Raw genomic sequence first — 13,244 nt, forward strand, 5'->3', positions numbered from 1 at the left:
TTGCTACTATGGAGTGCAAGTGCACATTTAAGCTGTAGCCAAATTGCAAGGAAGTCTTACTAGTGTAACCACGACCAGCACAGTATGGAGAAGTGATATTACCTGACACATTGCACAATAACCATTCATGACATAAAAAGTTATCTTCAACTCATATTTAAATCACATTTTTTTTCTTCTTAAAAAGAAAAGAAAAAAAAATGCAATTTCTCTCTCTTTCTGGTACTCTCCAGACAGAGAGAGAGAGAGAGAGAGAGAGAATGTTTTTTGAGCTGTACATAACTAAAATATACCCAGGTCCCTATTTGAATATGTATCTGCTGTGGCTGTGTAAAATCTCTTTCACTCTTCCCACCCCCCCCCCCTCTCATTTTACACCAAGTGTGATTATTCCATAAAATCTTTAAAGACCTAATCCAATGTGACCATGCACACTCTACATACTAATATACATATGTAATATGCTATAGACCTCTATAGCATTGCACGTGTGTGGATTGTGAATTATCATAAAAATACATAAAAATTAAAGATGATTTTGTATGCTGTTTCTATACTGATAGGAATGATACTGCATTTGATTAGATCCAGATAATACAAATATAGCTCACAACTAAACCTTTTTAGTAGTCCCTCTAAATAAATGGCATTAAGCAACTATTTCACATTCGGAGAGCTATGTGTTAGATCCAGCTGGTTGCAGCATATCAGACCCACAGCAACCTCCAAATACAAATATCAATCTCTCTCTGTCTCCAATGTGATGAAAATTATCCAGAAAATGTTTTTTACCTCAACTTTTTATAGATGGAAAAATCTAATTCTTTTTATTCCCCAAAAGGGAAAATGCATGGGCTGTTTTAGGACTAAGTTTTGAAGATCAATAAGCAGCCAATTTCCACTTGTAGCCATCATGATAACTGATCTCAATTGTTTCACAGGCATCCAGAGAGAAGATTACAGCAGACAACTGTTTTCATTTCAGGGTCCCTTCCACTTTATATTATTTTCAAAAATAGCAACAATCAATTTTCTTGAGTTGTAGGGTTAACCCCAATTGTCTGTGCAAAGATCAACAAATTGAGATCTATCTAGAAAGAATACTAAAAAAATTCCTCTAGTCAGTAACTATAATAATATATTATACATTATTAGATTAATATTAATAATTATAATAATATTATTATATAATATATATATTTATGTCCTGCATTATTTATTGCTTGGTCTAATTTAACTGTCCTGGTATCAGTTATAAATATTACAATGTTCCCAATCAAAGTATAACCTTTGTTGAACAGTTTCCCAGCTCAGTTGACTCTGTGGATGGATCATGAAAATTATATAGATATTACATATGCCCCCAACCCCAATAAATATGCAGACCAGCTGTTGGGAAACACTTGCAGAGGGGTTTAAACTTTTAAATCCGGCAGGGACATTCTGAACTGAGGTGGAAAAAAATAGTGTCAACATCAGTTTTTTAGATCCTTTTGCACTCAGAAATATATCATATATTAACCCCCCCACACACACACACAAAGAGATTTGCAAAGTCTATAACAACAGTATTGTGGGGGGTGGGGGCAAAGTGGTTAAGGAAAAAGAAGAAATCTGTTTGAGTGTTTCTTAATCAGCTGGAGGCAAAAGTAGTCTGGAGGGGAAAACAACAAGAAATGCTATTCCAAAGAACATGGGTATGTGAAAAGTTTGTTCCGTAGACATGAAGCTGAACTGTGTATATGTTAACCAGCAGCTGCTTGTGTTTTCGCATGCTTAGAGAAAACTGAAGGAATTACCTGTGGAAAAAAAATGAGGAAGATACAGAACATTTATAAGAAAGTGAGTAGTCTGTGTAAAAAAGGAAGAGAGATAAGGGTGAATGTAAACTAAACATGTCCTGTTCTGAACAGCATCAAATATTTTGAGGGAGGAATTTTTCTAGCATAGCCCCAAATGTCAGAACAGTATCTCTAAGGTTAGGAAATGTGGGAATTGTAGTGTTAGGAGCATCTTGAATGGAAACAGACACTAAGTATTTTGGAGGATGGGGAGAGGGGAAGCATGGATGCAATGTGCTTGTGCTAGGAGAAGCTAAAGGTGTAAAAAGTCAGCCCAAGGAAAGAAATCCAATCTAAACTGGATTCGAGTATTACCAAACGGCAAGGGAACAGTGAAGTGACAAATATTTCTTATAAAACAATAAAACAAAATTGTGTTTTGGTAGAAATGAAACTCACTAAATTGTTCTCACCATATCTGAAAACAGCAAGGGATGCACAACTTATGAAAATTAGACATTGGAATATTGAGAATGAGTTCAACTTTTTAGGATATGGCCTCCGGGGATGGTGGCACACAAAAACTTGACTACATCAAATAGGTACCTCAGATTAAACTGCAACAAGAATCCCTGCTATGAATGGTTCTTCCACCTCAACCTGCAAATGCTCAATGTATTGAGATAAACATGCAACCAAAGTATGGTGAAGTCATTTTTTCTCCTAATAGTACATTCCTGAAAATGCCTTTCTGGGGCCTTCTGACATACCGAGTGAATTTAGTTAATAGCCAGTTAAACTGCAATTATGGAGGGAAACATTTGATTATCAATAATGTTCAGCATCTGTGGCATTGAGATGTCACATCACTAGTAAGTAATGTGTGTGTCAAGAAGAAGAATGCACTTTTTTTATGCTTGCAATGGGCCCCCTGATTTGTACTACTGTCATTATGCTGTGACCATGTATTAGCATATAACTACTGAAAATAGAATTCATGAGCCTGACCTTTTTCTACTCCACAGCATCTGATGTCTAGGTTATTATCCCCATCATACGCGTACAATTAACATATTCACAGTAAAAAGTTTAATAGTGGTAATAAAATTTAATTTAATTGTATGTACAGTTATCACTCCATTATAGCATCATACCTGTAGTTGCATGCTTTTAGCTGAGAGAAGTGAAGCTCTGTAATATGCAAAGTCATGCTGTTATGAAACATGTTCGAGTTCACATGACTGCAAAGCAAGCCAATATTTAGCAACCCATTTAACTTAGTGAATGATTCTTCATTTACTTCTAAAGGTTAGCCAAATAAAAACAATAAAATACGTGCAGCAATGACTCCACTACATTCGATGATGTGTTTTTGTTATCATGGACTAAAATGGTAAATGGATATAATTTGGGACATCTAGGTTGCACACAAACTATACAACTAAGGGACACGGGATTAAAATGAATCAGTGGTAGTAGTATAGTACAAAAATTAGATGAATCCTGAGTTGTAATTATTTGGTATTTTAATAATAAGTGATTGTATGCAGCACTTGAATACATTAGAAAGCAATTAAAAGCATTGCTCTAGAACAGGGATTCTCAACCTATGGTACGCGTACCACTGGTGGTATGTGAGCCACTGCCGGGTAGTACGAAAACAGATTTGCTTACTGGTACATCTAATATCTTGAATTAAACATAGTGGTATGCCACTGGAAAAGGTTGAGAACCCCTGTTCTAGAAGATACTTAAAATTATGATGGAATTTTCATACTCCTGTCAGTTAAAATTCAGCTGCTATGGGATATACTGTTAAGGCACAGAGCCTGTGAATTAATATCAAATTCAGTTACTTCAAGTGACACTTTATATTAAACTGCAATTTAGTCATTTTGAAAGTTATAAATTTATACTACCAAAACAAGCCTGCGAAAATTATTTTAACCGAGCACTTGTACTCTATGGAAGGTGTTAGAAAATATTCAAAATTAAATTTAACTGACAAATATTCATTCCATTCCATTTTCTGCAGGTGATGAATCACCAGGCTGTATATGTGACACTAATTATGGCTAGATATATGATGATACATCATATAGCTAGCCAAGAAGTTTAACAATGCCATTGCACAGTTAAGAGATTTATGTTTGGGATGCAGAAATAACAAGTTCCTCCACTGGTGAGTGGTTTCCAAGTTCTGAGTGCTCACAGATACTCTGCTATTTCAGTAACATTAATACAAGAAAGAAAACTTCTGAATCACATGGATATTCATTAACACTCGGCACATTATTATGTGATGCCTCTAAGGACACATTACAAGAGGGTGGCCTATTCTATACTACTCAATCATCCATTTGCACACACCATGTCACTATCTACTATCCACTAACTGAATTTTGTGTGTACTTAAGCAAATATATACCTGTATGAGAGAGGAAACCTATCTCCCTAGGAGATGCTAACTCACTTTCAATTGAAAAAGCCCTTTTACAAAGATTCCTCTTATCACAATGAGAATCGATTTCAAATTTTTCTCATCAAAGTGGTACAATGTTCCATCATTTTCCAATTATGCTATGAAGGCATCATTACTTTTGAAAAAAATTGCTACTGCTTTATGGACAGCTCTGCCTGCACCACTTGCTCTCATTCATCTATAATAGACACTACCTAGCTTTTGAGAATAATAAAAGTACTGTAATTTGTTCGATTCCATATTCCTCAAAGAAAAGAATTACTTATTGAGAATATTGATTATCAGTTTCATTTACTACTGCTTTCCCAACTTGGCATCATTAGCAGAGAACAGGATATTCTTCAGCATACTAGCCCCAATATCATTGTTTAATTGGCATGTTAATACAAAATAAACAGTGGTGGTCCAATCATGGCAATGTTCACCAGCATTCTACAAGTCTCTGCTAAATCATTCACTATCCTGATGCCTGTTCATCGGGTCATCCTCAAATCCATACCATCAGCTTAATATCCATCACCATTTGCTCTAATTTGTGTTTCCCGTTCCAACTCAAATTTTATATTATTATGAAAAATTATATAAGTTACTAAGACAAGACCTTTCCCTTTTTAATGAAGCATGCTGTCACTCATTTCTGAATTGTCTCTCTTAACAACCAACTTTTCGAAAACTTAAGCATCAACGCAAGAGCTACAGAATGATTTGTAATTTGCTACCGTATTTCTGAATCCTTGCATTCTGTAATGCAATTATCCCTTCTCTATGCAATTACTGCTTCCATTTCCTCGAGAATGTCCAGTGCTCCCAAGCCTAACATAACATATTATACCAAAGGTTATTTGAACATACTAATTTTTCAATCTGGTTCATTTTCTCGCATGCCCCCTTAATATTTGTTAGTCATATCCTACCCATATGTGCTTACTGAGACTTTGTAATATCCTCAGCATTTCAAGTCATTCACTCATCTCTTCTAATAATACTATATATCTCCACTTTGATGATATACCTGGGAAAAAATGATCAGTCAGTAATCTGGCTATTATTTCTGCTGCTATAAACTTCCATTTTCTGCATTCATTAAAGTTATCCTTTTATGATCATTTATATATTACACTGCTGGATATGGTTTCAGAGATCGTACAAAGCTTTCTAGATCCTGGAATAAATTAACTTTGCACCTTTCTTATTGGCTAAATAAACCACTACCCAAAAATAAACTCCTTCCTTTCTCATGTCTACTAAACAAAGTAGTTCTGGCTTCTGTTCAATGTGACAAACCATCGGTTAAAATCAGAATAGAATAATGCAAGAGCCATATCTGATTCATCCAACATGTAAATCCAAGTGTGGCTTACCATGCTGTCTATCTGAAAATCAAAATTTATATGGTATCGCACTTCAGGCATTAGATGATTTTTATCACCCAGTGCAAGATCACCACCCTCTTTGTTTTCCAAACCTGAAGCAGCTTGCAAAGTACCAGGTATGTGGTCCAAGGAAGATGAACTGATGTATTAAACGTATGTGGTCCAAGGAAGATGAACTGATGTATTAAACGTATGTGGTCCAAGGAAGATGAACTGATGTATTAAACATAACACAGATTTAATTTTTACAGAAGGGATCCCACATTAAAATTGCATATCATTACCCGAGACTTACAGAGTCAAGAAGGGGAGTCATAGATTACTTACACCAATGTCATACCTTCTCTCGAATTCATTCAGACTGGATGCATGCACGCACACACACACCTTGTATTATTTAATTTTATAAATTACAATTTTTATATGAATATATTTATTATTATACAGGAAGAGTAAAAATAAGACCCAAGATCTCTGAACAAAGCTTGCTGTCATGGTTTGATATGGTTCAAAAAACTACTCATCATAATTTCTCTGAACATAGATCTCTCACCTGCTCAGAAGTGTTACTTAATATCAGAAAAAGAAAAAAAAAAAAGCTGTAAATAAGTATTGCAAAAATTAAATCTTGTCTCACACATACACAAAACGAAATATTTCAGAGAGTTGCACATCTAGTAAATGTTATATGTATTCAATGAAATATGCTACACTAATAATTTATATAGTTGTTTTCGAACAGATATTTACAATTCAACTATCAATTTTCGTTTTGTTTTTTCATCTAATTAAACAATTTTGTACAGCTTTAATTTAAAACGATGGAAAAAATATTTACAGTTGATATATTGAAACCTTATAGTTTAACAAAAATTTTGCCTAAGTATAAATTTTTAATAATAATAAAAATTGACCAAACCTAAAAAGCCCTTATAATTTGATGCTTTTGTTTGAAGGAAAGGAGCAGCCAGGGAGATGGTATGAAAAATACTTCGGGTAATAGACTGATTTTTGGCTGATAAAAAAAACGTACCACTAGTTCGTTTTTCAGAAGGGACTATTTCACAATATCTGTGTTCACTAATGTCATAGATTAATTTTTAGTTTGATTTTATTTGATTTGTCACCTGTTTATATTTTCCTTCTTCAAGCAAGTTAAGTTTGCTTGCAACAAGCTCACGTAATTAATCATTATTTTTAATTGATGATATTACATTATTTAGGAACTACACGTTCAAGCAATGAGTTATAGGTCACGTTATTTCTTCAATAATCATCAGGCAAATTGGTAATTATTTCATATTATTGTATAGCAATTATCAATTATTTAATCTGCCACTTTAAATTGGCTGACTAAAGGTAAGATTACAATACAATTTTGCGAAATGCAGAAAATCGAAACTATTAAATGTGATTCAACTGAAACAGATAAGTAATACTAATGTACCAACTGATAAAAGCAAGACGGCCATATTAGTACTGCTAATCACAATAACTCCACCTACCTGCACAATAAACTTCTGGCGGGCTTTATAGATGTCATACTTTTGCGCCCGCCCCAGCAACCGTCCGATCCGATCGGCCATGTCATTTGATGACTCTAAAGATTGTGAACAGGTGACACGAGTGACGATAAATACAGTGCAATATAATTACAGGTCATCGCCTCACATGAACAGTGGACCTCAAGAAAGAATCAAAACTTTAAAATTCGTTATGATCGTTCGTGCCAGAAAACATCTGCAGCTTTTTCGCCGTGTAACCAGCTATCAGGTCGATGTGTTTACCAACATGAACACGCATATTCATCACGGTACACATGAGCAGAGAAATCCCGATAACCACTACGGTGTTTCCCAATTAAATGCAACTAAAATAAATTATCACTAATTCTGGTTTGCACTTTTCCAGTCTCGTGGAGTTGGAGCCTAACTTGGAGCCTCCTTCCAAAGCACTGCAGTGGTGAAGGAGAGGGCACAAGTTCCGCTGAATCGATCCTAATTAGACAGCTACTGGCTAGCACGATCGTCACGCACGTTCCGCTTGGTTACATTTAGAGACAGGTAGTGTAAGGTGAAAGTTCACGAGACAAGGAACAGGTCATCCATTTTGCGGTAAGGCTGAAATGCCGAAACAAAATCATTTAAGTGTGCCGACGGAAAAGACGACTACGACCCACCCTGCTTCCCAGCTCTAGGCACCACCACCATGTGGGCTAACAGGTGATTGAGAATGGCACGTGCCCACGAACTTTGTAACTATGACGTAGTTCCGCACGTGGAAACAAGGGATATTCCTGTGATAAAGAGAGATGCATATTAGTAAGAGGAGAGCGAGCAGTTTATACAACCTAACTCAGATTTTGTCTAGCAAGCAAGTCAGCCGTATTTCCTCTACACACATACATAACGAAGTGCTAAGTTGCAACGTCAACATTTTGCGCATATTTACATAGAGAGGGCAGCACAAGACAAGAAAGACGCCTCGAGCAAGAGCAGAGAAGCGTCAATATGAACAGATTTATGTTCTCTACTTTGTCATATCGAAATTCTAGAGGGGAGAAATACTTATACACACACACACACACATATATATATATATATACACCGAATATATCTAAGAAAATAAACACGATAGTTCGAGTTAAGACTAATACACACCCAAGTACAGATAACTATCACATTTGAAATCTCAATATATAACTGAATAACGAAAATAAAGCTCGACGTCTGCAATGATTTTACTTCTTTACTGCCAACAAGACTACAAATACAAGTACAAGCTTAATGAACAAATATGTACTGCGGAGCTGCGAACAACCTACGTAAACAAATCATGAATTAAGTATTTTTTAATAATAATAATAAAAAAAAAACCCGCAGAGAATGAATTCTTCAAAATGAATAAGAAATTCGTTTTAAATTATTAGTTAGTTTCCGTTCATCTCATTTTATGTGCCTTCCACCCATGAAAGATTGTAAACATATAGTACATTAGTACCGTGGCTTGGCTAAAGTTCTTTTTTGCTCTTTATATATATACTTTACGTTTTTAATATATTTTGGAAATACGTTTTTTTTTTTTTTTCGTATTAAGCACAATCACCTTAGCTTTGTGTGGCTGTAAGTCAGCTTAAACTCGACGAATGAGCTGATTTTGGTGAGTTTTTTAGACTGAGAAAAAAAAAATGTGCCAGACAATTTTAATTTGTTAAATCGGACAATAATAAATGCAGTTTACAGGGGGAGCAAATGCACTTTTTATTGTGCCACTGACAAGATGAACCACTGAGCAATTAAAAAAAAAAAAAAATCGCACACGGGCGTCTTCCCTGGTGCACGGGATTTTCATCTCTGGATATCTATAGCTTCTGTGGACTAACCTCACTCACCTTCTTGCCTTTTGTTCTTAAAATCTGCGAGCTCACCTACTATGTTAAAATGTATAGCATGTACTTTCGTTACTTGAAGCATTAATCGACATTTCCGATTTCCCAAAGTCTCGATATCAACACATCGCACAACTCTTAAACGGCTGAAGGAAATGTAATTTCTCTAAGAAAAAAAAATATGATGGACGTAGGAGAATAAATACACTGTCCAATTAAAAGATTGACTACCATCCTAATAGTTTGTAGATCCCTACTTGTTGCTAGAAGGGATCTGGTTTACAAAAATCCAGGGGACGCAGAGATCAATTCCGCCACATAAAGTTTCGAAAATTTAACTAAAAAATGTTTTGTACTTCTCCCTTCTCAGTTTTATGTTTTGTTAGCTCTGTCAGTACTGTATACCGTAGTTCCTCCTTATCCGCGGTCAACACCGGTACGAAAATAGTAAATGGAAATTCCGGAAATAAACAATTTATAATTACATAGGCAAAGTACATATTAGATCCAACATTATTTCAAACATTTCTACAAACATTCAAAGCCGAATGTTTGTAGAAACTATGAAAGTTTCATAAGTTGACCTGAGAGCTTACGAGAATACAATCCTCGGCATCCCCGAAATGCCTTATCTTGCACCACTTGACTTAAGTAGCTTAGGCAACTCGGGGATGCCGAGGATTGTATTCTCGTAAGCTCTCAGGGCAACTTACGAAACTTTCCTAGTTTCTACACACATTCGGCTTTAAAATAATGTTGGATCTAATATCCACTTTGCCTATTTAATTTTACATCACCAAAATGAAGCCGTATGGCTCTTTCTTTTAGTAATAGACAATTCATAAGTTTTAAACTACGTGCCGTTCTGAGCAGTTCTCGGTTATCAGATCGACAGCCGCGGTATCGCAGCGCTCGTGTTCAAGTAACCCTTATTCTACTTAATAATATCCCCAAAGCGTAAGAGTAGTGATGCTGGAAATTCGGATAAGCCAAAGAGAAGCCATAAAGTGCTTCCTTTTAAGTGAAAAAGGTGAAAGTTCTTGACTTAAAATAATAAATAAATCATAATAATAATAAACGTATGCTAACGTTGCTAAGATTCCATTCACATTCAGATAACTTTTATTACATTATGGTGTTATAACTGTTCTATTTTATTATTACGAGGGTTGTTTGAAAAGTTTGGTAAAAAAAAACAAGTTAAACACATTTTTGGGAAAAAATCACCTTTATTTCTCAACATAGTCTCCATCAAGGTCTACACATTTGGTCAAGCGAGTTTGTTTCCAATTTTTTCATCCCATCTAAAAAGTAGGATTTGTCAAATTGTGCAAAATAGTCATTGACAGCCTTGATGACATCCTCATTCGAAGAAAATTTTTTCCTCACTGAGCCAAATTTTTAAGTTCGGGAACAAGAAGTCACACGGGGCCAAGTCCGGAGAATACGGTGGATGTGGAATCAATTAGAATCTCAATTCGTGCAATTTTGCTATTGCGAAGGCCGATGTGTGGGACGGTGCATTGTCTCGATGAAAAAGCACTTTTTTGTACGCCAAGCTCGGCCTTTTTCTTCCGTTCTTCCTTTAAACGGTCCAACAATGACGCATAATAGACTCCTGTTATTGTCTTACCCGGGCACTGTCCACTGCTGCTTGGACTCAGGTGTGTAGTGGTGTATCCAAGTTTCGTCTACAGTCACGAATCGACGCAAAAACTCTTGCGAATTGCGATTAAACATCGCCAAACACTGCGTTGAAATGTCTTTTCGCATGCGTTTTTGATCGACAATCAACAATCGCGCGCACAGCTTTTTCATGCAGGATATTATACAGCCGTTCAGTTGAGATACCGACAATCTCAGCAATCTCACTCGGCGGTCTTCCATAATAATGATACCATGGATTTTGTCAATCATTTCCTTCGTAGTGATCTCAGTCGGACGTCCGGAGTGCGCTTCATCTTCGATGGACTTACGACCACGTTTAAACTCATTTATCCAAAAATAAATATGCTGGTGCAGAGTCCACATGAACTGCATCTAACTCGGCTTTGATCTTCGCGGCCGTCCATTTCTTCAAATAAAAGTGTTTTATCACTGCACGAAACTCGCTTTTCTCCATTTTTATGAAACATGCGAACACGGTCATTTTAAATGTTTGCCAAAAGAAAACTACGCGTCGCACGTGGCTAAAATTTTGCCAGGGGTCATGAAAAAGATGATACGTGCCGACAATGGTATGCATGAACGAATTGTGTCGTCGTCTATTGGAAATTTACCAAACTCTTCAAATAACCCTCATAGTTATTGTTGTTAATCTCTTACTCTGCCTAATTTATAAATTAAACTTTATCATAGGTATGCATGTATAGAAAATAACAGTATATATATATATATATATATATATATATATAGGGTTCGGTGCTATCCGCGGTTTCAGCAGTGTGTCTTGGAACGTATCCCCCGCGGATAAAGGGGGGGGGGGGTACGGCGGTATATAGTGAGCACCCGAAATGCTTGAAAATCACCATGTTATAACCTTTTGAATTTCTTAAAACCGGTTTATGTCATTGGTTTACTGTTAAAAATCATTAAGCTTATTTTTTTTTCAAAAAAAAAAAAAAGTTATTATGACTAACTCATACACTAAAAACAAGTTTCGCTGTAGCACTTCACTTCCTTTATTTATTTATTTTTTTTTTAAAGTGACTGCGAGAATGTTTCATTTATATAATTCTGTTAAAAAAAACCTCCAAAATATTTACGAAGATTATATCTTATTAGCCAATAAAACAAACCTTTAGACGATATCTCTGCTTCAAAAATTTCTAAAATGTTATGTACGCTTTATCATACGGGAAAAATCATTTTAACATATTTTCTCATATTAATACAAATAACTAACATCGGTTGATGGAAGCCAAATTTAAGTTCTATCATAAAATAAACTGAAAACTATTTTTTTTGTGTGTGCTTGTTTTTCAGTTTAATTGAGCGAAGTCGCGCAATTAAACCGTAAGAACAGCCATCAAGTAAATCTTAAAATAGGACGTAATTATCATTGTCCTTTTACCCACTTTTATTTCAGGTTTTGTTCACTTTCGACATATAACTAGCACTGTTTCGTTTTTGTCACTTCATCAAACGGAGCACGTATCACAGTTTGTCCTTCCCTTACTCCTCCTAGATACGTCCCAGCTTCCTGAACTGCAGCTACTCGGGGTGTCATGATGAATTCTATAAGACTTCTTAAACGTTGCAGGAGGTATGCTGTACCATGTCGTCAGGATTGCTTCCTGTAGAAGCGCGAGTGTTCTGGGTGGATTCAAACACTGGATTTCTCCATCAAAACAATCTCAGATATGTTCTATGAGATGGAAATCCGGCTGCCATGGGAAAACAGCTAGTGACACCTGGAAATTGGGGGTGGTGTTCAGCTAACCAATCTGGAATGATACAGGTAAAGCAGTACAGCGCATGATCCTATTTGCATTCATAACACGGTCTACAGATATCAGGTAAACTGATCAACATCCCTATACCATAAATTAAAGACAGCAAGAATGTAAGCAAACAAAGTTTGCGCCTGAACTTCACGACTAGGCTACTTCTATATAAAGGTTAATAGCTTGCATCAATTGCTTTAGTATCTCATAATGCAAAGCACACATCCTTTCGGATGTTTGTAATGCAATGTATTATGGGAAGGGTCACTATCCCGAACGGTTTCGACCTTTAATGAGGTCTCATCAGTGGGAGCCAGACCCAGAAGGGTCTGGCTCCCACTATATAGTCATTAGCCTCTATATAGTGGAAGCTCCCACTATATAGAGGCTAATGACTTCACATCAATAGTATCAGTTGCTTATAGTATAACCAAGTAAATAAAAAAAAAAAAACACCTTCAACCTGTCTTTTATCCAGGGTAATTTAATAATAAGGTTATACACTTTTCACTACTTGCATATGGAAATATTCTGCATCACTTCAACATGCAAGTAGTGAAAAGTGTATAACCTTATTATTAAATTACCCTGGATAAAAGACAGGTTGAAGGTTTTTTTTTTTTTTTTTTTTTTTTTTTTTACTTGGTTATACTATAAGCAACTGATACTATTGATGTGAAGTCATTAGCCTCTATATACAAGTAGCCCAGTCGTGAATATACTTCACGCGCAAACTTTGTTTTTTTACACTTGGATAAAGGATAAACCAAGAAT

General features: G+C 35.7%; 1 protein-coding gene across 5 annotated transcripts in view; it reads right to left on the reverse strand.

The window, feature by feature from the left end:
- Window positions 1–13,244, reverse strand: part of baz (par-3 family cell polarity regulator) — a 503,422-nt gene that overhangs the window by 372,289 nt on the left and 117,889 nt on the right. Inside the window, exon 1 of one of the 5 annotated variants that reach the window (XM_090412008.1) lies at window positions 7,142–7,230. The exons of the other annotated variants lie outside the window; for them this stretch is intronic. Coding sequence (XP_090268134.1) covers window positions 7,142–7,222 — 81 coding nt within the window. The 5' untranslated portion in view covers window positions 7,223–7,230. Of the gene's footprint in view, window positions 1–7,141; window positions 7,231–13,244 lie in introns of those variants that run through there. 5 annotated transcript variants of the gene reach the window in all.

Source organism: Typopeltis vanoorti, chromosome 22, assembly GCF_054136105.1.
Source record: "Typopeltis vanoorti isolate ZY-2024b chromosome 22, IOZ_Tvanoo_1.0, whole genome shotgun sequence".
NCBI lineage: Eukaryota > Metazoa > Arthropoda > Arachnida > Uropygi > Thelyphonidae > Typopeltis > Typopeltis vanoorti.